Raw genomic sequence first — 25248 nt, 5'->3', positions numbered from 1 at the left:
CTGAGAAGCATGCGGAGGGGCCTGCAGCGGCCTCTCTCCTACCCACCGCACAGTCCGTCTCTCCAGCCCATGAGGTATGTTCCTTTCTCAGCACACGCTTTCACATAGTTCCCCAAGACTGTGCACAGGCAGTCCTGACTGTTTTCACAAGAGCACGTATATTTTTTGCATTCCTATCAAATAAGAAAGAAATATATATTAAATCCTAGCGTTATTCAGAAGAACAGGCAACCAGAGTGTAGCAGCTTACTGTGTAGCCGTGCATTCCTGAGCCCAGGTTCAAATTGTACTTTGAGACATTTAGAATGGTTTAAGATATTCAAAATGGCTAATTAAGTGCTAACCCACTTAGGAAAAATAAAAAGGAATGCTATTTCAAGCTTTTGACCATTTTGTATTATTTTCCAATATTATGAAGTTAGTTTACCTTATACTTTGGTAATTTTTTTTACTCTAATGCTATTTTTAAGCACATACTTTAATCTATTGACAACAGTGGTAGTTTGAAAATGTTTAAAGTGTACACGCTTTTGTCAAAATCTTCAAAATTTTCTTCATAAAGTCTGTAAGTCCTAGACTATCACATACCTCATGATAGAATTTAGGGTTCACAGTTTGATGACAGGCAGCAAAAGGCCCACTTGAACTGAGAAGAACCTCGCAGTTACTTTCAGCAAACTTCTCTGGAAGAAAGTGTACAAAGTTATCCTCAGCAACATCTAAGTTTCTTTAACTTAAAGGGAAGCTGTGCATTTCACGCAGTTCTGCCTCCATGCAGAGTTTTCCTCACAAAGTCGTGTGCTGTGATGGATCAAATTCAGTGTCATGAAGTTTAATATAACGGTGGGAACAGAGCCCACTCAAAGGTAAACTGGCATCTTCTACTAATCCATCTAACATTTCTCCAAAGCACAGTTTCTATATAAAAATGAACATAGGTGACGTACACTATGTCTTAAGTGCCTCTGTACTACACATTAACATATAAGGCTCATGTGCCATCGTTTCTGCGTCACACCCATGACACATGAAGCAGCATCACCGGGATCAATAACTACACTTTTTTTGGAAAGTATTTAACTGATATTTGTTTATTTAAAAGTATTTACCACCATACTAAGTTCACAATAATAAAATCCATAAAAAGGAAGTGGTAACAAATGCCTCCCATAATGATTTTAAACATAAAGGAGTCTGAACTCATAAAAGAAACTCAGAAAGCAATCTATGACCAATATCCTAAAAAATCGGCCATAAGCTGATATCCTTTTTTCTGAAAGTATCCTTTTTTTCTGAAACTACTACTATTAATAATGTCATCTCCAAGTTCAGTTGAATTCATGCTGTTATTAACGCAAATATAATACACTGGAAATCATATTTATTTTATATACTACTACAAAGTGCTGGACTCTTTTCTGCTGAGCATAAATTAACTCTATTCTTTATAAGAAATTAACTCTTTTGTATAATTTCATAATTCTTTCATTGCAACTACCCTAAACTAGGTAATGTGGCAACTAAACCCCTCCCCTGAATAGAAATTATACAAAAATACTTCTACCAGCTGGTTTCCAATTCAAAATTAGTAGATGATATTTTCATTTGGGATTGCCTTAATAGCTTGAAATAATATTATAAAATGACCAGACTCCAGACTTTGTTTCAAATATGTGTATGTACATATATACATGTATAGCATTATATATAATTATAATTATACACACACACACATATGATCATATATAGTTATAATCACACACATATATACATATACATATATGTGTATACATAAATATATATTATATTTTTACATATATTTATATATTTTTATATATATTTATATATACACTTATATATATATGCATATACATATATATGTGTGTGGTTATAATTGTATTTTCATATATTTGCATATAATTGTATTTGAGCCATTTGTATTTGCAAATATATATATACATATATATATATATACATATATCAGAAGAACTAGTTAATACAGTAACAAATTGTAGGCTTTGCTTCTGTCCCATTTCTTATGTAAAGAAAGAGTGACATGGGACACTCATGATAACTAGCATGACCACAGGAGGAAGCTCAGTGTGACTACCTTTCAAGTGTTTGGACTGTAGTATCATCTGTGATGCCTAGGAAATCGAGGGTCACTGCCCTCTATCGTCTATGTCTGTATTAATGTTAACAATGGCCATATCGTGCCCTCTGCAAGTTTATATGGGAGTAAACAAAAATAGTATTAATGAAAGCCTTTCATAGACTGGAACAGGAGTCATGCCTGTGTCAGGTTGAAGTTAGAAATGTGTTGGGATTGGTATTACCAACGAAGTGTCTAAGTAGTTTGGATATGCATCCCTGAAAACCAATGATCATGTTCACCATTAAAATAAAGATAGGAAAATAAATTGAACAATTTCTAAACCTGCCCACAATTCCAGTATTCTGTAATTGTGTAAGAAAGAGAGAGGGTATCGTAAAGGACAACAAAGATGAATTACCAACCACAAATGGGTTTCCTGAGATAAACACTCAAACCAAACTCCTTTGCCATTTCTTCTAAAACTGGGTCAGTGTAAGAAATACTAGCTAAAGGCAAGGGGATCAGATATGTCCTTATGTTTATCAGCGTAAGTCTGCAAGTGCCTGTACCAACTTTTAACAATGCAGTTTGACTCTTAGTGGCCCTCACCTGTTTCGATGCTGACACAGGAAGAGGGGCTTCCCTTAGGGCAAGGCATCATCTCCCAGGAGTTAGCAAATGCCTGCGCTGTGCTCTCCAGAATTTTCTGACTTGACATGAAATCATCTTCTGCCTTATTGTTGAAGGAACCACAAAGACCTGCATGATATCAATGACACAGAAGAACTAAGGTTAGTATTTCTACCTACTCTGCCTTTTGGCTACTCTATTGAAAACGCTCTTAGAAATACTTCAAATGTGTTTGGTCAATATTGGCAAACATTAAGAAAAAATTATGAAACTGTAGACTTCATTCATTGGTCTTTCACAGAAATCCCAGAACACAGAACCATACAAGGACATATACAATGTATTTTCAACATTTCCACTAAATAAAAATCTTCATATATGTTTAGATTTCTTTTTTTATATGCATAAGTGTATTACCTGCATGTATGGAAATGCACCACATAAATGCTTTGTAGTTGTGTAGGCAGGAGAGAAAGCATCCAATCCTCTGGAAGTAGAGGTATTGACTCTTGTGAGGATACTATATGGGTGCTGGGAATTGAACCTAGGTCCTCTACAAGAGCAACAAGTGTCCTAAACCACTGAGACATTTCCTTACCCACTTAATTCAAAAAAAATTAAATACATCAATGGTTGACAATTTTTGGTATTGACGCTGTGATGAATGGAGGTTGGTTGTTATTTAAATACAAGTTACATAAGCAGGCCGAGCACACAATAGGATAGCGAACACATCTCAAGTGACCTCAAGGGGTATTATTAACTTTGGCTGAGAGGTCCGGCAAAAGCCCCAATCTCTTAGAACGTAAGAGATGTTTTTACAATAGTACATTGCCACATGAAATGAATGGTGTTGGATCCGTGAAAATAGGAGTGTTTGCAGGACTTACCTACGGTGTCTGTGGATGTGTCAGGAGCCAAGGACACATACAACTGCATCTTAGGAGCCATTTGTATTTGCAGTTTTATGTGAGAGAATATTTCTGCTTGCTTGTACAAAGAAGATGAATTGAAGATCTGCACATCATCTATTGAAAAATTTGTACCACAAAAAATCAGCATGTCAGTTTTAGAAACTGAGTGATTAAATATGTCTCACACATGTTTGAAAATACCATTATTAAGCTTACCTGAATAGTAATAACCTCCGATTATAATTCCATCCTTTGTGACTCTCCCATCACGGCTGAATTCAAATCTGTTACCCGAAGTAGACTAAAATTCAAAATACTCCCATTAGCCCAGGATAGCTCTGATGTACTACATGCCGAATTTTCATGTCACTAAAGCATGTTGACTTCTATAGGACTTATTTATGAGTAACTGATGAAACCGTCCTTACGCCGTGTGTCATGCTTCTCATGCCAACCCTGGAAAAGGTCCCTCATCTCCAATTTGCAGACAAGGAAGAAGAAGTCAAAGTGATAACCATGTGTGCCCCAGCAACCAGGCTGGGGCACATTCTTTAAAAGTCCAGTGACTGTGGAATGGGCACACATGGTTAGCCTGCCATTCCCATACAATTGCATATTTGTGCTCACCATGGATATGTTTCAGAACCTTGCCTCTTTCCACCTCTCCTAGAAATATAATTGTTTTTCTGGAAACTTACTCATGCACTTAATTACACAGCAAAGTCATTATTCTTCAAATTCTCTTTGTGCGTGCGTGCGTGTGTGTGTGTGTGTGTGTGTGTGTGTGTGTGTGTGTGAGTGAGCGTGTGTATGTGTGTGTGAGTGTGTGTGTGTGTGTGAGTGAGTGTGTGTGTGTGTAAGTGTGTGTGTGTGTGTGTGTGATCACAGACTTGTACTAGGTATCTTCCTAAATTGCCACACACCTTGTTCTTTTGAGACACGGTCTCTCACTGAATTGGAGTTTGCCAAGTTGTCAAGACTGGCAATCACCAGGCCCCTAGGTTTCGCTCTCTTCCTGTCACCTGTCCTGCAATTATAGACAATGCAGCCAGGCTGACCATCCTTTTCCCTCACAGGATGAAGCCCAGAACAAGTATAAGCTTGCCGGGCGATGGTGGCGCACGCCTGTAATCCCAGCACCCTGGGAGGCAGAGGCAGGCTGATTTCTGAGTTCGAGGACAGCCAGGGCTATACAGAGAAACCCTGTCTCGGAAAAAAAAAACAAGTATAAGCTAGCTATCACCCCCCCCATCCCCAAACCATGTTTTCTTTTTTATTTTTTTATTTTTTTAATTTTCAAGTGTGTGAGTATGGGGGTTGCATGTGCTTGTGCACTTTCCTGCAGAAGCCACACCACAACATTAGGATTCTTACTCAGTCACTCCTTGGCTTAGCCCAGTGAGACAGGGTCTCTTGCTGAATCTGGATTTTACTGAGCTTTTCTAGGCTAGATGGCCAGCAAGCCTCAGTGATGCTTTCTCCTCTGCCCTCGAGGCCCGAGGTTATGCGTGTAGATGGTCATTCCCAGCTAGTCCAGGGTCCTTGACACTGGACCCATATGCCCATGCATTTGTATCAAGCTCCTCTATTCACTGAACCAACTCCTCAGCCCTCTCCAGATGTTAGCTTATGAAACCATTGATCTGATTTTACACTGGGAAAACCTTAGGAAGGTCAAATACTTACAGAATTTAGGTGAACCATAACATTGGTTAAGCACGATCCTGTCTGACCATTCCCGCATGGGTGGATCTCCACGCTAATAGAAATTTCATCATTCTGCAAAAACGATTATTTTTTTTGTTTAACCATTTTTTCGTATGCTACTATGATACTTATTCACAATGAAATTAAATCTGCACAGTTTCTCTATACAATCGGGCCAGAATCTAGAAGCTTCATTCAGTATACCCACAGGACCAGATGAGCACTTTATAAATGGTCTGGGTATCATATGGAAATTATGCTTTGTACAACTGATGGGCATTTTACTGCATTTTTTTCTTTTATCTTCACTCTCACAACCAACATTAAGTGCGGTACTTTGTGGGGAGTATCAGGAACTAAACTTGAAATGGCTTTAGGATCCCTGGACACGCTGAAGTATCTGTACAGATGCAATACAAGAGGCTTTTTAACTTGGGAAGCTTTACATGTTTGATGTGAAATGTCATAAGACTCAAAGCTCTGACATGCATGTCTCTGAACCTCTGATCTGGAGGCAGCCTGCATTCTATATGACTTAGTGGGCTTCTCTTTCTCTTCCCCCATCCCTAGTCCTCAGAGTAAAAGAGAGGAGCACAGTAAGAAAGACAAGAGATTATTGTGGGTTCACAGGACTCTTCACTGTGGTTAGCAGATCTTCAACAGTAGAAAGTACATTTTGGGAACTGCCCATATTAATCCACCTTTCACAAGTTCATTTTTCCTGAGGCCCACTCAAGACAGGAGCTATGAAATGGAACTGTCCTTTTATAGAAATTCAGATTACTTCCAATTTTAGTAAAAAGAAGAGTCTAAACAAAAATACAGCAGTTATCATATGACAGGGATACATTGTATAATAACGACTAAACATAAATTTTGGGGGATAATGAAGAAAGAAGATGGTGCTCTACTGCATAAAAGGGCAGATTGTGTGAAGCACTTTTGAGCATATACAGGCATGCGGAAGAGTGTGATATACCCTTCCAAAACTCTTAGGAGGTTAGTCCATTAACATTTGACTTGTTGCATTTTATTTCAACAAGAACTTTTCAGAGTGTACATGATATAATATTAATAGATGATATATCAATTTGCAATCAAAAGAAGACACTGAAACATATAACTGATAACTCAAAGGCTGCCTGCTTCTTATTGCTTTACACAGTAACTCAATAGAAGAGCTATTTCCTCCCTGCCAGCTAGCTTTCCCACTGTGGAAAGGAACTATGCAAACTTTTGGAAAAGCAGAGTCATAAAGAATTGTATACAGTTGTGAACCCTGCAAGATACAATAAGCCAGACAAGAAGTGCCTATGGGTGTAATAATTGCATGAATGTTATGTAGTCAACTAACATCTTTCTAATTAGATTTAAGGCTTACTCCACAGGAGGGAACCTCATGCCTGGTACTCTAACTAAGACCAAGAACCTGTATGGGGGAGATTATACACACTTGGGGACAACCTAATGCTATTATAATTAAACATAGTATCAAACTCTCTTATCAGAGCAATTTTCAACTCTCATTGAAGAAGCCTGTTTTGGTACTAGACAGTAGTTAATGCTGAGATTTGAACTAGTCAAAGTACAAAAAGTAACGACTGAATTATTATCCTTAAATGAAATATTCATGTCAGACCCCTTCCCTCCAAATGCTCAAGGAACATCACAGAAGATGGGGAAGAAAAACTGTAAAATCCAGAAGTTATAAAGACTGATACAAATTAATGTCTTCTGGACATGACAGAGCCATTTCCTTGCAGACAGCAATGGCTGTCTACACAAGACTCATGCAACATCAAGCCATCAACATTCCTATTTAGACAAGGGAGGAGATCACAAGGTTCCACTCCAAGCTGAAGAGCTATTGAAAGCCCACAGCTGTTGAGAAAGGAGTCAGTTTTCCTTATGGCTGTAGTTCCCAGAAGATTGTTCATGCTTTAGTGGATAACCTCATACCTATGTGCATAATGACAGCAATAATTGGACTCAGTCAGTTATAAGGAAGAAAAGAAGGAGAAAAGGGAGAAGGAAGAAAGATTGAAGCTGGTTTGCAGGGTAGGAATCTAGGAGGGGGAATTGGGAAATAGGTATAAAATTACCAAAGATACATAACATAAATTGTGCTTTAAATTAGTTGAGAAATTTGTTCAGTTTTCACAAATGTTGTAAGCAAAGACTTACATGGACAGCCAAGAAGTGACAGTCTCCAGGGTGGCTAAATTTATTGTCATCAAAAGTGGTAAATGAGCTCCCTTCCACTTTACATATCCCAGGACATCGCGCTTCCGTGCAAGACCATTTAGCCTCTTGGCATGTGCTGTCAAATGTAAAGGTGAGTCAAAGGTGATTCTTCTGGATGCTAAACAAATACCATAGCATTAGAGCACCGCGTCTGAACAAACACCACAGCATTAGAACACCGCATCTGAAGCCAACACGTAGGTTAAGTACCATCAGATCATTTCTAACCCAGCAACAGCCCTGGTAAGGTATCTGATAGAGTCCAATACCACAATAATATAAACTAGTTCAGGTTCTTTTTTTCTTTTTACTAAAAGTAATAACTTCATGAATCAAATATACATAAATCTCAGGTTTATCTATTCGCATGAAGGCAACTGGTACAAACTACAGGGTGAACTTATACTTTGCAATGTCCTACAGAAGCAGAAAGAGTGAGCCTTAAAAAGATATTATTTCCATACGACAAATGTATTGCATTCTCAGAACTCCATTCCCTACAGTAGAGATATTTGCTTCTCCATGTTCATTGTAGCTCTATTCACTATATATGGTAGTAGAACCAACCTAGTTTTTCATCAACAGATGAACAGATTATAACAATCTGGTTCATATGTAGAATACCATTCAGCTATAAAGAAAAGTATACTCACAAAATTTTCAAGAACATGGAGGGACTTAGAATGTATTATAATATTGAGTGAGGTTACCAAATCTCAGAAAGAAAGAAAAAAACCCAATGTTCACCCTCATGTTCAGATCTCAGCCTATAGTGGAGATAGATGATAGATAGATAGATAGATAGATAGATAGATAGATAGATAAAAGATAGATATTTATAAACAAATGTAATATGGTTAAAGTATAACATTAAGGAGAACAAGAAAGACATTAGAAAGTAAAACACTAATGAGTTCATAAATACTCTGCTTTGTGAGGGTGTCTTATGTGACCTCTCAAGGGCCCACAGATTCTCAATACCCAGTAATCCTTCAATGAGCAATGCCCACATGTTGTTCCTTAAGGGGATGTTACCTTGGTGGAGACCTTCACTTTGAAGTATGGTTTTAAGTGTTTGAATATTCCTATACATTCTTTGTAGGCACTCCTAACCTTACTGTATTTGTGCTTTAAACAGAAGTTTAGTTACCTAAATACTAGAGTGTGACAATTAGTGGAAGTATATTCGAAGTCATTATAATTTTAAAATTTCCAAGAATTCCTGGGTAACCGACTCATTGCCCAGAATCTGTAAGCGTAATATGCCAGGAATGTGAAAACACTGACTAACAGATTATTATGATGGTTTGTTTGTTCCGGTATCTTTTTCACCCATGGCCTGTTATGAGTCTAGAAGTATCATTTTTTTGCTGAATTAAATTTTAATAACTTTAAGCATGAATGAAAACCCTGACTTTTATCTTAACACCCATCAAATGTAGATTAAAAAAGAACCCACATACCACTGGGAGCCACAGCGGCCTTCTCGGACTTCTCCTGGCTTATACACCTTCCCATTAGATTCACAGGGACATTTTTCCTTTAAGACACACTTTCCTTTCTCTCTAATATCATCCAATAGGTAACCTAGAATACACATATAGATGTAGTTTCAAAATTATTTGAACATCAGTGAAGTCTTCCACAACTGTAGCCACTCATGAACTAGTTCTAAAGCAAGTGTGCCCTGAAATGGCAATTTCCTGTGTAAATGATAAGTTTTCATGTTAACTGACAACAATAGGAGATGAAAAATCTGAGCATGAGTTACTGCCTCATAGAGACAGGATCTACTAGGTTCCTTGTACTCTGTGGAGTACGGAAACACTCAGCATTCACATAGAAAAGTATATTAATTAGCTCAGAGCGTGGCTGACATTCCTTCACGGGTTGTCAGAGGACTGATGAGGATAATTCACCTGTTGCAATAGCCTTTTGGAGCTACGGTTTGCTGTGCCCTGTCCAGTGTTGTGGTGGCGTGAACGCTTTCCTAAGTAAATTACCTTCTGGACAGATGCAGCCGCTCACACATTCACTGTCTTGAAATGGAGCCACATTAGAGCATGTCGGAGGATTCGAAGGTCTACATTCTTTGTAGATGTGCTTTCCTGGGCATTGTTGCTTTGCTGAAGGTATATAAAAACATGCACACTTGTAAAATGATTATAGGAAATCAAATGGGGTAAATATACAATTCTCCAATGGTCCTTTCAAATGGGTTTCATTACTCTGTTTTTCAAATCATTCTGGATACTCCACAGAACTAAATTATGGCAGTTTCCTAAGCATTATTTCTCTCAGTAGCCTTAAATTTAGAGGGAATATAAATTACTCCATTTAGTTTCATCTCATGTTAAATTTGGTTTCCAGTTGAATAAAGACCAACCCAGGCATCGAAGTATAAATTGTACTTTTATTTGTACAAAGCTCTTATTTGCAATCTGCTAATCTTTTCGGAGGACACTACTAAAGATATTCAGTTCTGTTCACGGAGTTTACATTTCTCCCCTTCCAGTTTGCTGATGACTTTACTAATTAAGACCTTCAACATAAAATTCTTCAACAAGTGAAGTCATAGCACAAAATGGCCTTTAATCTCTTCCTAAACATGTTAGAGACAAGCTTCCTTATTGGTTACTCCCTTTCTGGTCCTTAGAATCATTCAAGAAAATAGTTTTGAGATATACTTGAACTAAGAGAATTTGTTAAGAAAGCATCTGTTCATAGGCTACGACTGTTAAGAAGAGAAGCACCTACCACAAACCACAGCAGAGTCATCTCGCCAGTCTTCAAAGACACCAGGGCCATCATAGGCACACAGGCGGGACAGTTCTGAGAAGGTGTCACATGTCCTCTGCTTGCTCCCTCCGGTTCGACAGTACTCATCAACACACACGTTTTTGTACTCACTGGATAAAGGGGAAACTTTCGTACATTTCTCAAAGTATGTTCCAATAATTTTGTCACAATACTGCAAAACAAAGCACATTTCATTAAAATATAATGGGGACGGGTGGTAGAGTGAACAGTGTGGAAGAAAAGATAGATACTTTGGTTTGTTGTAACATTACATTCTGTATCTCTTGTAGTGTGAAGCCATCGAATTCTAACTGAAATCTTAAATGTGGGTAGTCCCACAAGGAAGTTTTACCTCTGACATTTCAGATTGCTGTGATGGTCTCAAATATTGTCCCACCTACAAGTATCCAACTGTCTTACTGCAGTGAGTCTTAGATCCAGGGTTGGGGTTGGGGGAGGGAGGAAATGGGAGGGGCAAAGTAATGCTAGGGAACTTACCAAGACATGGTAACTGGTGAAAACCCACACTACACAAAAGCAAGGCTGGCCCCTAACTGTTGATCTGCTTACATTTCATGAGTAGACAGGTGAGCAGGTGACCATAAAATACAGTTTGCTTTATAGTAGAAAGCATATGTGTTTACTCTATAAATAATTTATTTGTTCATTTGTTCTCTGTCAGTAAACAAAATAAAAACATATATTTTTATACCATAAAACGTTTAAATTTCAACATATTTCAACTACCACATGGTGTTTTCTGCTACAATGAGTGGTTTTTAAAAAATGCAAAATGACCTGTTTTGCAACTGTGTACTTTGTATTAATTTCAGCCAAGGAAGACAGATAATACTCCCCCCCCCCCAAATAAGGTGAAAATAAGAAAATGAAAATTTTGTTTTCCTAAATTTTCTATTTCTCAATGGCTGTCTTTAATCATGCAGGCAGAATTATTATTCTGTATAACTTTTTATGAAGGTCATATGAAGGTCACATGAATGTCAGGGACATTTCAAACAGCACATTCTGGTCAGATGTTAGAGAAACATGCAGATTGTGAATGCTTTGGAAGAAGAAGTTCTGCCTGAACAGAGACTGTACTCACTAAACAGATAATCTAAACTATCACGCTAAGAAAATGAGTGTTGTTACACTAAAACAGGATCTATACCATGATGCCTTGGGGAAAATCTTACCTTGGCATCTACAGATGGACTGGACTGGAAAGAGAGAGCTCAGCAACATTGGGAGAAAGCCATGACAGAATGTCTATGGTGGGGTCGGAGGGGATGGGAGCATTCAAACAAATCTATGGGCTCCCTCACTGTGGCGTTAGCATAGTTCATAGGGCAGCAGATCAGAAGAGTGGTCCTAGGTTAAATTTAATTCATTTGGCCAACCGATTTCTGACAAAGCACCAAGACAGCATAATGCGAGAGTACAGGCCTTTGAACAATGGTGCTTGGAAAACAGGATTGCCACACACAGAGGAAAGAAATAGAGTCCTGATCTCACACAGGAACAGAAATCAAGTCAGAATGTGTGAAAGCTATGACTGTAACACCTGAAAATATAAAAACCTAAGATCAAAGAAAGGAAGCTCTGCTCAACACTGGCTCAGAGTGAACATTTAGATGCTATGCTGAAAACTCAGGCCACCAAGTGTGCCTTTGTTTATTATGTACATTTGTGTTTTTTTTTATGTGCAGCAAAAGAAACAATGTATATTTTGAAACAAAAATTCAAATGGGAACCTAGAGATTTGGAAAATATTTGCAAGATGTGATCTGATAAAGGGCTGATTACAAAGTTTATTAAGACACTATTGAAGATGCCAAGAAGTGCTTGCTGACAGGAGCCTGATACAGCTGCCTCCTGAGAGGTTCTGCCAAAGCCTGACCAATACAAATTGGATGCTCTCAGCCGACCATCAGACTGAGCACAAGGACCCCAATGGAGGAGTTGGAAAGGAATGAAGGAGCTGAAAGGGCCTTATCCAACATAAATGGGAGGGGAGGCCCGTGATCCTGTGAAGGCTTGATACCCCAGTGTAGAGGAATGCTAAGACCTCAAGGCAGTAGATAGGTGGATGGGGGAGCACCCTCATAGAAGCAGGATAAGGTAGATGGGATAAGGGGTTTGCAGAGGGGAAATCAGGAAAGGGAATAACATTTGATATGTAAATAAATAAAATATCCAATTAAAAAATAAAATTATTTTATACTTTAAAAAATGTTTATTAAGAGCTCATATAACTCAATGACACAAAAACACAATTAACCTATATATTTCCCAAAAAGGGGAAAACATTCCTAGGAGTCTGCAAAATGCCATTAATCATTAGATAAATATAAATCAAAGCCATCAGAATGACTATCAACATAGAGTCAGAAAATAATAAATAAATGTATGCTCAGATTAAAAGAAGAAACTCTTTTATAGCCATGGCCAAAGACAGCATAGAAATTTCAGAAACATAAAGACAGGGCACTGACCCTCAAAAAACTATCTATTCACCACATTCATACAGCACCATTCTCAGAAGCCAAGTTAGGAAAATAGCCTTAACAGCTATAGTAAGAGAAATGGACACACACACACACACACCACACACAATCTGTAATGTAGCAGGACATTATTCAGCTCTCAAACAAAGAACAAGATCTTACAGGCTGTTACAAAATCGATGAGCCTACAGAATGTCATGCTATATGAAAAATTTTTTAAACTATATAATCTCATTTATAGGAAGGATCTTCAAAGGCAACCAAAGGTAGGGTGGAAAGGCAGTGGTGGCTAGGAGCTGGAGGAGAAGAAATAGGGAGACGCATGGCAGAAGTCATCACATAGGCGTACATAGGAGCAGCAGATGCTGAGCTTCGGCTCACCAGTACACTGCAATGACCACAGTAATGCAGCCATGCCAGATGCTCACACTAAACAAGCAGAGGTCAGCTCTTCCTACCACAAGTACAAAAGGTGAGTGCCTTTATGGTAGGATGGGTACATTAGTTTTCTTCACTGCTGTAATCTTTTTTTTTTCAGATATTTTCTTTATTTATGTTTCAAATGTTATCTCTTTTCCTCGTTTCCCCTCCGAAAACCCTCTATCCCTTCCCCCTCCCCCTGCTCACCAACCCACCCACTCCGGCTTCCCTGTCCTGGCATTCCCCTACACTGCAGCATAGAGCCTTCTCAGGACCAAGGGTCTCTCCTCTCACTGATGTCCTACAAGGCCATCCTCTGCTACATATGCAGCTGGAGCCATGGGTCCCTCCACTGGTACTCCTTGGTTGCTGTAATCTTCTTGTTCTTTTTATATACCCCCACAACATCATGTTAGATGCCTTAAAAATACACATTAAGTTTTATTTTAAAAATTCAGAGGGAGTCGTGTTAAAAGTGCTGCAAGGCAAACCCTGATTTCCTACCTGGACTCCATCTTCACAAACTTCATTGCTCCTGTTCACGGCGCTGGGGCAGTCATTGGAGATTTTACTGCTGGCGATGTGCTCATTAATATCCTCACCTGGAAGGGGGACAACATTTGAAATGTAAATAAAGAATATATCTAATAAAAATAATTTTCTCTACAAAATTTATGAGTAGACCCTGAAAAAGGAAAAGAAAGAAAATATAAATAATTATGTAAAGACAGAATTCTCTTTAAGGCTAAAGGGTAGAGATTTGTTTAGCTTTGTTCTGTGTCTTGGCTAGTATTTGCTTTGAATGGCTTTAAGCTACAAATTTAAAAGTGAATATTTTTTAAGAGAAGAAATGTAGTAAGTGGGTTATATATTCAGCTAAGACTTTGATGTCCTATCATTCCAAATCATATGTAGTAAACTTCTTTACTACAGTACACAGTACTAGATAGTACCCAAAGTACGAATCAATTAAAAAAGATTTTTATGAATAGAATGTGATTTTAAAAACTTAACCTGAACAAGGTTATAGGAGTACAGGGGATAAGTGAACCGTGTGTGTATTTATGTATGTGTGTATGTGTGTGTAAATAAGACAGCTTGCTCTGACTAGAAAAACAAGTATCCTCACCTGCAATTCAGAGCATTATTTCAAGATATCCATTAGTCTATGCCTTATTTGTGAGTGACATACAGTCTTGGCAAGATAAATATATGCTGATTCTAACCGTGTCTCATTCTTTAAACAGGTGCAAATTATTAGTAAATTTACCTAAATGTGAGAAGAATTTTAAATTTTCTTTTAGAAAGTGATTTGCTTAGGAATAATGTTCCAGATCTCACCTGGCACACTGTCAAAGTTGCCGCACAGACCACAGGTTGTATACTGGCTATAAAGAGTGAGCTTTGAAAACAAAGAACATAGGTATGGTCATATAATCGTAAAAGTATCTAAAGACAATTTTAACCAAACCCAAAGGCAGGGTCTCCTCCTGTGTGAACTTGTGTGCACTGGTCAGCTGGGGGGATGGGTGCCTTTCTTAAAGAAACTCTGACTGGAACTTGGAACGAGTCTGACTCCACTGTTTATTATGCCCTCAGGTAGATTTTATCTTTTTTTTATTGAAAATAGACTTTTAATATGTTCATAATATAGTCATAATACAACCATAATCTATTCAAAATATATTACAGTTTCCCCTCTTTCTGCTCCTCCCATTTCCTCCCCACCTCCCCTCCCATCACACACTCTCTGTTTCTCATTAGAAAAACAAACAGACTTCTAAAGGGATATAATATAAAATATAATAAATTCGATGTTAAAATAAAAACCAACCATTAAATAGGGCAAAAGCAACAAAAGCAAAAGGACCCAAGCGAAGGCACAAGAAACAGATAGAGGTGCAGAGACCCTGTGTCTCGCACAATGGGAACCCCATAGAAACCCTAGCTTTCCTTGACCCACACATTCAGCTCCATCCTGGGCCCTCCACAGGGGCTGCCTGTCAAGGTACTTTGACTACCAGGCATGGAAATGCTCAGCACAGTGAGCATGTAAAGATCCCTCAACAAATCTTACTTTATCCTTTCCCTGCGTGTTCATTTTTATGACTGAAAAAAAAAAAAAGAAAAAAAAACCCAAAGACCAAATGCCAAAAAAAGTTCAGAGAAAATCATTGATGGACTTACTGAGAGGTCGGCCTTGCCCCACCTCATAGACAAGATTCTTCTGCGGGTTTTGAGAACATAGTGATCACTTTGTTCCTTAATATGAATCATCTTATTGCTGAATGGTATCTGTACCCTGAAACATATAAAAATAAAATAATCCAATGTGTGCTAGTGAAGAAAACGGTACAACGGTGACAAGGACTTCTGGGAAATAAGCACTGTATGTATGTAGCTTTGGCATGTTTTGGAGAAATAAACAAGTAGCAGGTTAGTCCTATTGCTAGAAACCTACCATCAAATGACTTGAAATATTTACAAGTAGAATATCAATGCCACCTTATCCCAGAGAGCAGTCAAAGAACCTGTCTCTTTGAAATCTGAATAGTTACTTCTGAAAAACAGTGGCCTCTTTGATTTTTAATTTGCGAAGCTTAAAGTTTTTCACACTCAATGTAGACACCCTGAATAACTGTGCAACAGAGCCACAGGTTGTGTTCTAGCATTGAAACCGGACTGACTGTAGGCCACTCCCTATTCAACTCGGCTTTTCATTCTGGTTGGTTTTGTCTCACACTCCAAACTATCCTTTAAATCATAGACAATATACCCTGTTATTACCTTTCTTCATTGACAATAATATTACCACGCACAACCAAGATCTCGACATCATCGATCAGAGCTTTGATTTCTTCAATATCACCATTCTTGTGCCTTTTGATCTCAATATTGAAGTCTCCTCCAGACTCAGCACAATCTCGGCAGAAAGTGAATGCGCACTGGGACTCGAAGGAAAAGATGCGGCCATTCAGAGCTTTGTACTTGCCCTTGCCCCAGAAAGCGGCTTCACCTACAGAGAACAGTCAAGAGAGGAAATTAACACTTGTTAGTGCCCATAAGCAAACCTTCTAGCTGCTTCTGCTACGGAAACATCTTAATAAGGTTCAATTTGCCCAATAACTAAGTGGGTTGTTTGTTTTTGTTTCTTACCGCTACAAAACTGAAAGCAAAGCAGTCACAGGTCCCAGGGGATGCCTGAAAAGTCTTGCTCTGGCTAAAACACAACGCTAATCAAAACATCTGTTCTACCTTGGGGGGAAAGGGATGTTGTGTCTAAGTTGCAGTAGGAAGGTAAGAAAGCTGAAGCTTTCTCGTTCATTTTGCTTTGGGTAGAGAGATTTTTATCCTGAGAAAAAGTGGTACCATTCATATGGAAGAGTATAAGACTTAGTATGAATGTGTATATATGTGCACATAGATTACTTCACATGCTATATTCATGTGCACTAGAAACAAATAGTGTGAATGTGATGTCACTGAAACATGCAGAAGTCCAACAGGTGAAGGGTTTCTTTTTTTTTTTTAATTAGTTTTATGTTTTAGTTATCTTGTGAACTGTTCAAGGTACGGGGCTAGGTCTAAACCTATGAATAGCCTATCCGAGTTATGTTTACTTACCAGCAACTTCATTTGCTTCCGAGTATGTGGGAGTCGCTTCTGGAACATGGGATGCTTTTTCTATTCAACACAAGATATAAGTAATATTTAGATTTAAGCATACATTGATTCAGAATGTACTTCCAAGGATAGGGACTACTTAAGTGAGAAGTTAAATGTTGTTTTCCACTAGTACAGTTCCCTATCCTGAATGTGTAAAACTGTCCTGAGAGCTAGGATTTGACAACTTCATATGTGTAATCATCTCTGGGATCTGCTCTTGTTTCTGGGGCCAAATCAGTCACTGTGCATTCTGAAATCCGTTAGGGACAAGTCACTGAGATAGTACATAATCAGTAGCTTGCCATATCTATTATAGAGCTGTCTCCCCTGCTTGAAAAAAAAATATAAGCAAATCTCTATCAGAAACCACAAAGCAAGCAAGGCCAATGCACAGCTTAGTCTGCCGATGTATCATCTCATACTATTAACGCCATCATCATGTATGTCCATGGAAAATGTAATTTTCCTAGATCAAAGGGGAATGTCAGGTACCTAGAATTTCAAATCCATTTTTGTATTTCTAACAATCTTTTGAGATAGATAAATTAATTTGGTTTGAGAGCCAGTTTGAGTCGGGTCAGGCTTAAAACTCAGGATGATGCCAGTAACAAAAGTAGGTATTTCAGAAACATTGTAAACACTTTTCAGGATGTGGTTATTGTGCATCATTAGCCACTCTCTTCACTAGGCATTAACTTTACTCAGATCGTAAGGGCATCATCTATATTCCTACTTTGTTTAGAACAGTTTATAAATGTGCCTTATACAATAAAGGAGAAGTACTTTAATGCTTTATTAAAATTCCCATAAAACATTTTTCTCTTAGTCATGTATTTTCTTTAAGTATCTCATTGGTCCCCTAAATCTTTTACTTGGGAAGTGCTAAGAGGCTCAATATTGTAAACAGGGTAACGTGGTGTTATCGTGTCCCAGTAAGTTAGTAACCAACAGAGGCTTTCAAATTTATATTTATACGTGCATGTGTCCTTTTTTTTTTCATTCAACACCAGAAGCCACAAATTATTCTCCTGAAAGTAAATTACCTGAAGTACTGGGTGGTCCAGTTGTACTGTGCCCAGCTGAGCTTGCTGTACCTGTTTTAACACAGAATCAGACTTAATAAAATATGATTTTAAAAATCTGATGGATAAACCATAGATACAAACTTGGCAATCCCAACACTTGGATCAGGAGACACTATACACAAAAAGTTACACATTATCAACTCAATCTCCACTGAAGAAAAAGTAATTATATGTCATATAAAAAGTTAACTTACTCTAGAAACATCATTTTAGAATTTGTTAAAGGAAAGCCCAAAGAATTGTGCACAGAAGGATGAAAGCAGGTTACTTCACTTTCCGCCGAACCTGTTTCCACTAAGAGCCGATTTACATTTGGAATATCTAGGTATCAATCCGAGATGTCAGTTGAACAAAGGATTCTTGCTCATGGGAAGTGGAACTGTGAAAGATACTAAGTATATGAAGGGTGGCTTTACTATTGTGTCAAGACATCTGGGACCAGAGCCAAAAGAAGTGGACACATGCTCCCATCCCTAACTCAGAAGCTATCTCTAATTGATATCTTCTTGCAAATGAAAATTAGTTTTCACCAAGGAAGTCTCACCAGGGAAGCCAATCACTCTTCAGAGCAGGCCTCATGCCCAGCAGCGGATGAGCCACACACAAGTGTACTCAGCGGCAGCCTGGGAAGTTCTTTGTCTAATAACATTAACTCAGGGCATCTTATTTATTTGTATATTTATATTTAACCTCACAGGTTCTCTGGGTGTGTATTGTGGCTTCTGGTTCTGTGTTCTTAGGGCCTCCTGTGTGTGCAAATGTGTGTCTCTGCATCCCCATGCATTCCATGTGTGCTTTCTTTGGATCTTTGTCCCTTTGGTTCTAGTAGGTCCTATTATGATGTGTTTGTTTTTGTTTTATTTTATTGCTGCTTCTTAAGGAGTTGTTTGCTTGCTAAAGAGAGACTTGGAATGATGGTGAATGTGGTTGAAAGGGGGAAGTGAAAAAGAACTCAGAGGAGGGACAGGGGAAACTGTAATCAGATTGTATTTTTTTATTTAAAAAAAAAAAGCCTAAACTTTGGGAGAAAAACAAAACATCAGCAACAAAAGAAGACATTAGTATACTAAAGACACACACACAGAGAAAGAGAGAGACTCTTTTCTAAAAGTCTCCTTGTGGAGGAAAATTAAAGTAGCTGTACCTCAACATGTAAATGGTAGAATAGTCTCTAATTGATAATTTTCCCACAGCAGAAAATTAAAGGTATACTCCTTTGACAAACCTATCCTTGTATGTGCACTGTCCTTTTCAGACCTGTGTTCCCCACCCCTCCTCCTCCCCCCCCTCCCTACACCCATGCTCACCTCCCCCTCCCTCCCCACACCCATGCTCACCTCCCCCTCCCTCCCTACACCCATGCTCACCTCCCCCTCCCTCCCTACACCTAAGCTCACTTCCCCCCTCCCTACACCCATGCTCACCCCCCCTCCCTACACCCATGCTCACCTCCCCCTCCCTCCCTACACCCATGCTCTCTTCCCCATCCCTCTCTCCACCCAAGCTCACCTCTCCCTCCCTTCCTCCCTCCTTCCACCCGTACACCCCAGTCCACCCAAGCTTATTTCTCCTTCTTTCATCATTCTACTCCTGCTGGAATCAATGGTGAAACACTTCTTTTAAAACTCCAAAACTACTTCACATTAATTCATCTGAAAAAAAATATTATTTGGAATTTTAAAGATTCCCAGAAGCCACATCACAATTACCTGTAATTCCTGTTCCCTGGGATCCAATGCTCTCTTCTGGCCTTGACAAACGTTGTCGTCACACTTGCAACACAGACACAAACACACACACACACACACACACATCTGTAAATCTTTAAAAAAAATAGAAATTTCTGGTGGTAAGAGTGTCTCCCTCTCTTGCTGGTTAGTTCTTCACAGAAGAAAAAGCATAAACAGGAAAGGCAGGTCACCTCTATGTAAATGCCCTGGGGCATCACAGCCACAAAAACATCTCCTGCAGGAGGACTTAATTGAGGACTGCCCGAGAGACCAAAGGATCGCTGGCACAGACAATGGCAGGCTATCAGGAGCTGCTGTTTAGAAGAAGAGGTGCTTTCTTCTGGGCCAATAGGGGCACGGGTGGAGGGTATTAAAGGAGCTTGCAGCAGTGCCCAGATGACCTTCCTACAGGGTTTCCCACCTGCTCTGCTAGTCTGTGTCCTTGACTCTGCACCTCCAACCCTCTAGGGCAGGTAGAATTAGAGGGCGAGTAGTCCAGGGCTCAGGCTACAGAAAAGATCTTCATCCCTAGCTTCACTTGTGACTGACTCTGTTTTTGTTAAGGCTTTACCAATGACAGCTTAAGCACTGTGCCTTTTATATGAACATTTCCTACCTGTCCTCACTAAGAGGGATACCCTTGGAAGCACAGATTTGGAATGAGAGATTACACACTACACGTCCAGTGTAGGGGGAATGCAGGATCAGGAAGCAGAAGTTAGTGAGCAGGGGGAGGAATGAGATAGGGCTTTTCGGAGAAGAAACCAGGAAAGGGAATAACATTTGAAATATAAATAAAGAAAATATCTAATAAAAAAGAGAAAGCTTCAAGCCTTTTTGATTTGGCTTATCTTAACGATTAGTATGCATTCTGTGAAGGCCTGCTTTTGTTTGTACGATATTTGCTGGGTTTCAAATCAGCTTGTAAATACAGACGTACTTGATCCAATTTTTTCTTAAGCGATGGAACTTGAAAACATCTAACAAACAAGTTAAACAAACGTGCTGGGCTGGGATGTAGCTTAATTAGAGAGTGCTCTCCTAGTAAGTTTGAGACCCTGGGTTCAATTCTCAATACTGTTTCCCACCTTAAAAAATAGGACAAAATATTTCAACAAAAGATAACCTTCATGACTAGTATGATTGCACGTGTATAATCCAAACACTCAGGAAGAAAGGTGATTAGCGAGAACTGAAGACCAGTCTGAGGCTATATAGCAAGCCGCAGGCCAGTTAGGGCTACATGGTAAAACTCAGTGTCTAAGACCAAAAATATAAACAAATTTATCAGTAAGAGAAGATAGGAATGTCTATACTGCCGTTAGTTTGTGCTTTCCTGTATTTATACCTGTTAGATGTTTAAGATGCAATGTCAGTGTTTTCTATGCTTAAATATAGTTTCTTGGGTTTATATTAAAATAGCATGAGTTTTTCTAAACTGAGAAATTTTGTAAAGGATAGTAAACCGGGAATGAAACATCAAGTAAGAGAAAGATAGGAAAATATAGGTATCCAAATACAGTTTTGAAAAGTGTTAAATAGAAAACAGAAATGAGCAGATAAGAAAAGAAAGAAGAAGAAAAAAACAGTATCAGATACAAAGGTTTGTCTGAAGGAGGAAGCATGTTTTTTAATCCATAAAAAATGTGTGTATGTTTAAATGGACTATTTTCAAAATTCTTTTTTAAATTGTTCTAAGCTCAAATTCTACTAGAATTTATCAGTCAGTATTCTTTAGACATTAGGAAAGAGGTTCAAAAGCAAACATTGAGGTGCCTGACTACACCTATGTCAATGTTTAAATTTGGCTTTTGAAGTATCAGCCACAGTGATAAATCATAGGCAAAGTGCCAGGGAAAAAATGGTCACAAACACAAAAATAAGCCCACAAGAACAAGCCCAACCACTGCCAGAATGCCAACAGAACTCATACATTTCCTGAGACAACCAAATGGGCCCCTCAGAAAAACCCTAGGAAAATAAAAGAAATTTTTAGAAGGGCCAATGCTTGGCATTGCTGTAGAAAAGCAGGCTACGTAAACATAACTTCCCTGGATGGACTTCTAGGAACCCAGGGCTTTACCCCTCCATAAAAGAGCAGCCCTTCACCTGAAAGGAAAGCTATCTTGGGAGATTACAGCTGCCCTATGTTTCCTATGGAAGCCTGCCTCAGTCACTTATGTCTACCATTGAGATGCCTTGTGTAATTTCATATAGCTGCTAAAAAACATCTATGGGGGAATTGATTTCTGCTGTAACAGACAACCCAGGGCGGCTCATTTCTAAATTAATATACATAGTAATCACTCTTGAAGGGAACACCCTAAACCTAGAGATTTACTGAACCCTTAACCTACAGATATTTAATGGAGTTACAATTATCAGCGCTGGTTCATTTATACAAAGGAAACCTTTTGCCTTCTCCACGGCAAAAATGATAGGCATTGTATTCGCCGTCCTTACTCATAATTGAAGGAACACCTGTGGGCCAACTTTTTGATTGGACTGAAAGTGGCTGTTGGAATCAAGGGGAATTCTTAGATTCCGAAAGAGCTGCAGGACTCAAGTACCGTGAAAAGGGAGTGCACTAAAACTATTAGATATGACCTGAAGGAAATGTAGGGAATGGTGACATCATAGGAGGATCATCGGTGTCAACTATGACCCCTGGAAGCTACCAGAGACTGAACCACCAACCAATGAGCACAAGCCGGATGGTCTAAGGCCCATAGCAGATATGTAGCAGAGGACAGCCTTGTCTGGCCTCTGTTCCAGGATGCACCTAATTCTGTAGAGGCTTGATGTCCCAGGGAGGGGATATTCAAATGAGGGGGGGTGCATCCTCTTCCAGGAGAAGGGGAGGCAGGATAACAAAAGAACTCTATGAGGGGAGACTGGAGGGGAGGGTAACATTTGGGATGTAAATAAATAAAATAATTAATAATTTACAAAAAGAATAAAGAATTGCAAAAGAGAAAACAGTGATCCGGAAAAGAATTAAATTCTCGATGTAATAATAATAATAATAATAATAATAATAATAAATAATGTTAACCATACTTTTAAAAGAAAAAAGAAAAAAGAAAAGAAAACAGACTATTCCCACTGCGTGTCATGGCCTGTCCACTATGTAATAAGTCAGGATTTGGGAATAAATCACTGACCACTGATGTTGCTTAACCTCTTACAAACATGCATATTCCTGGGTGGGGGTAGGGGAGAATGTTGACTGTTTTTCTTAGTTTTGTTTCTTTTTGTTTTTGTTTGTTTGCTTTCTCAAACACCTCTGAAAGGACATAAATCTTTCTGGGTAGGCAGAAGCTTAACCTAAAGGAAGTACAATAATTCAGGGAGGTGTCCCCTATAACAAAATCTTTCCTTCTGAGCTTCCAGAGCCTCAGAGACATTCTGAGGGTAACGTGGTTGTACTAGGGAACTACTAGAAGACTTGAGTTTTTTCTCCAAACAGAAGAAAAGACATCTGCACTTCTTAAACACAAAGCTAAGCCCCATTTCCAAATCTGTCAGCATCCCTGGTAACCTGACTTTAAGTTCTAAGTTGCTTCAGTGTTTTTTCTTTCAGGGATTGTTCTTATATTCAGATTATAGGCATAGCCTCTGTCCCCATTCCCGGCTATTTAACCACTGAATTCTTTCCTGAAACAGCTCTTTTCTGTCTAACTATATTCTCAGTACATAGTCATGTTTGGGTTTTAAGCTTTTGAGCTTTTACTTTCTTTTAAATTGATTAAGACAAGCCAGGTTTACCTTGAAAGTATTTCCGTTTTTTAGACCAGGCATAGCAATATTTGAGAGACACTAATGAGGAAGCCTGCTGGAGATACAGATTTCAGCTGCTTGAATATTTCTGTTCCAGGAGTGTGTCTGCTTTATAAAGCTCATGACTGGCAGCAGCAACTTATGTAGGATAAGTAACAAAAGTCTTTTGTCTTTTAAACAGCTTCAAATTTTAATGTTTATGGCCAATAAATGTTACTAATGACCAAATCAGGCACGGAGACATTTTTTTTTATCAGATTCACTTACAAACAGGGGTTGTGGCTAAGCCCCAATAAAATTAGTTTTCTAAATAGTATGCCAGGCTGTGCCAGATGATCAAAAAGAACAACTTCAGATTTAAAATGCTGACATATGGGTCCCCCGCCCCCTGTGAAAGGGCAGCTCTGTCAACTGGCTCCCCTTCATCTGGAGCAAGTAGATCGTTCACTTGATTAGTATGGAACCTTTGTCCAACCCTTAGGATGAATCCCTGCCACAAAAATTAGTTCATTGTAATAGTAAAGAAAATGTATTCTCTTTCCTGACCAAATACAGAGATCTGGAATCATGTGGGTGGCTCCTGTTTTTACTATGTGGTTTTTGTGGAAGCAATCTCTGATCAAGATTTGCCCCAGGGTGATTGGTGAGAGTTGTAAGCTAGGATTGTTTTGGGTATAAGGAAAGATCTCTGGATGGAGACTACATATGATCCTGAAGGTCTTCTCATTCTTCAACATAGTTGGACAATATCATATATTTACTGATATTTAGCTTCTAGTTTTTAATTCCTCAAGAAGAGTTTGTAGATATTATATAATAAATAGGACCTCTAACAGACAAAAGTCCCCTAACTTTAGATCCCAAGGGCTCTCTCCTAACCTCAGAGGTTAAACTGATTGAACTCAGCACTCCCACAAGGTGGCCTTGACCTCACCACAACACAATGGAATCCCTGCCATTATTGTAATGGAGTTCTGTCTATGGACACCTGGCACCTGGGGCAATGTGTCCTCAGCATCCCAAGATAAACATACTCAAAGGAAACCTATTCGATGTTTCCTGAAATTTTAATAGTTTTCTAGCAATATGTTCTCAGCCAACACATAGTAGATAAAAAAAATCCTTCTGATTTGAGTGTTATTTCCGGGATTAAACTTAATGATTGATTTATTTTGTTGTCATGTCTTCCCAAGAAGAGAAATGTCAACATTTTTGACCCCTGAATAGGTAGCATCTACAATGATACACAGCCTAAGAAAGCTACAGGAAATTGTTCATTTTCTGTCACAAAACTTAAAGGAAAATAGAAAAGTTTGAAAGAAATGAAGGCAGGATGGAGTCACAGGGCAAGTTAAAGGGACAGTGAAAAGGAAAGAAGCCAATCCCTCTGCTGAACATTGAGGCCCTCTCAGAAACAAGATAATAAACAAGTATAAACCATGTTATAGCCCAACGTTTACTGAAAATTCCTTAGGCACTTGACTAACCATTTTATCAGTCTGTAATCCTATCCAAGGCACCTTTAGATAACCTATGTCACTAAAGAAAAAAATTCATAGATAAAAATCATTTTCCAAGGTATTTTACATAATTTTGAAGTCTTTGAACACAGTAATTTCAAAGGCACAAAAATCATACAGGTATAGAGAGATATTGATAGATTGAACAATC

General features: G+C 38.7%; 1 protein-coding gene across 1 annotated transcript in view; it reads right to left on the bottom strand.

Annotated features, from left to right (window-relative positions):
* Positions 1–22242, bottom strand: part of Muc19 (mucin 19, oligomeric) — a 101240-nt gene extending 78998 nt beyond the window's left edge. The window contains exons 1-17 of the mRNA XM_052160363.1: positions 22155–22242; positions 18026–18076; positions 16941–17000; positions 16104–16332; positions 15504–15618; positions 14658–14718; positions 13821–13918; positions 10348–10561; positions 9594–9716; positions 9054–9177; positions 7531–7666; positions 5326–5418; positions 3856–3940; positions 3616–3753; positions 2705–2854; positions 589–683; positions 47–173 (exon numbers count right to left, since the gene is read on the bottom strand). Of these exons, the coding sequence (XP_052016323.1) occupies positions 47–173; positions 589–683; positions 2705–2854; positions 3616–3753; positions 3856–3940; positions 5326–5418; positions 7531–7666; positions 9054–9177; positions 9594–9716; positions 10348–10561; positions 13821–13918; positions 14658–14718; positions 15504–15618; positions 16104–16332; positions 16941–17000; positions 18026–18076; positions 22155–22242 (1987 nt within the window). The remainder of the gene's footprint in view (positions 1–46; positions 174–588; positions 684–2704; positions 2855–3615; positions 3754–3855; positions 3941–5325; positions 5419–7530; positions 7667–9053; positions 9178–9593; positions 9717–10347; positions 10562–13820; positions 13919–14657; positions 14719–15503; positions 15619–16103; positions 16333–16940; positions 17001–18025; positions 18077–22154) is intronic.
* Between the last annotated feature and the right edge of the window lie 3006 nt (positions 22243–25248).

The sequence above is a fragment of the Apodemus sylvaticus genome, chromosome 17 (assembly GCF_947179515.1).
Source record: "Apodemus sylvaticus chromosome 17, mApoSyl1.1, whole genome shotgun sequence".
NCBI classification, from domain to species: Eukaryota; Metazoa; Chordata; class Mammalia; order Rodentia; family Muridae; genus Apodemus; species Apodemus sylvaticus.
This window is presented reverse-complemented; position numbering and strand designations above follow the sequence as displayed.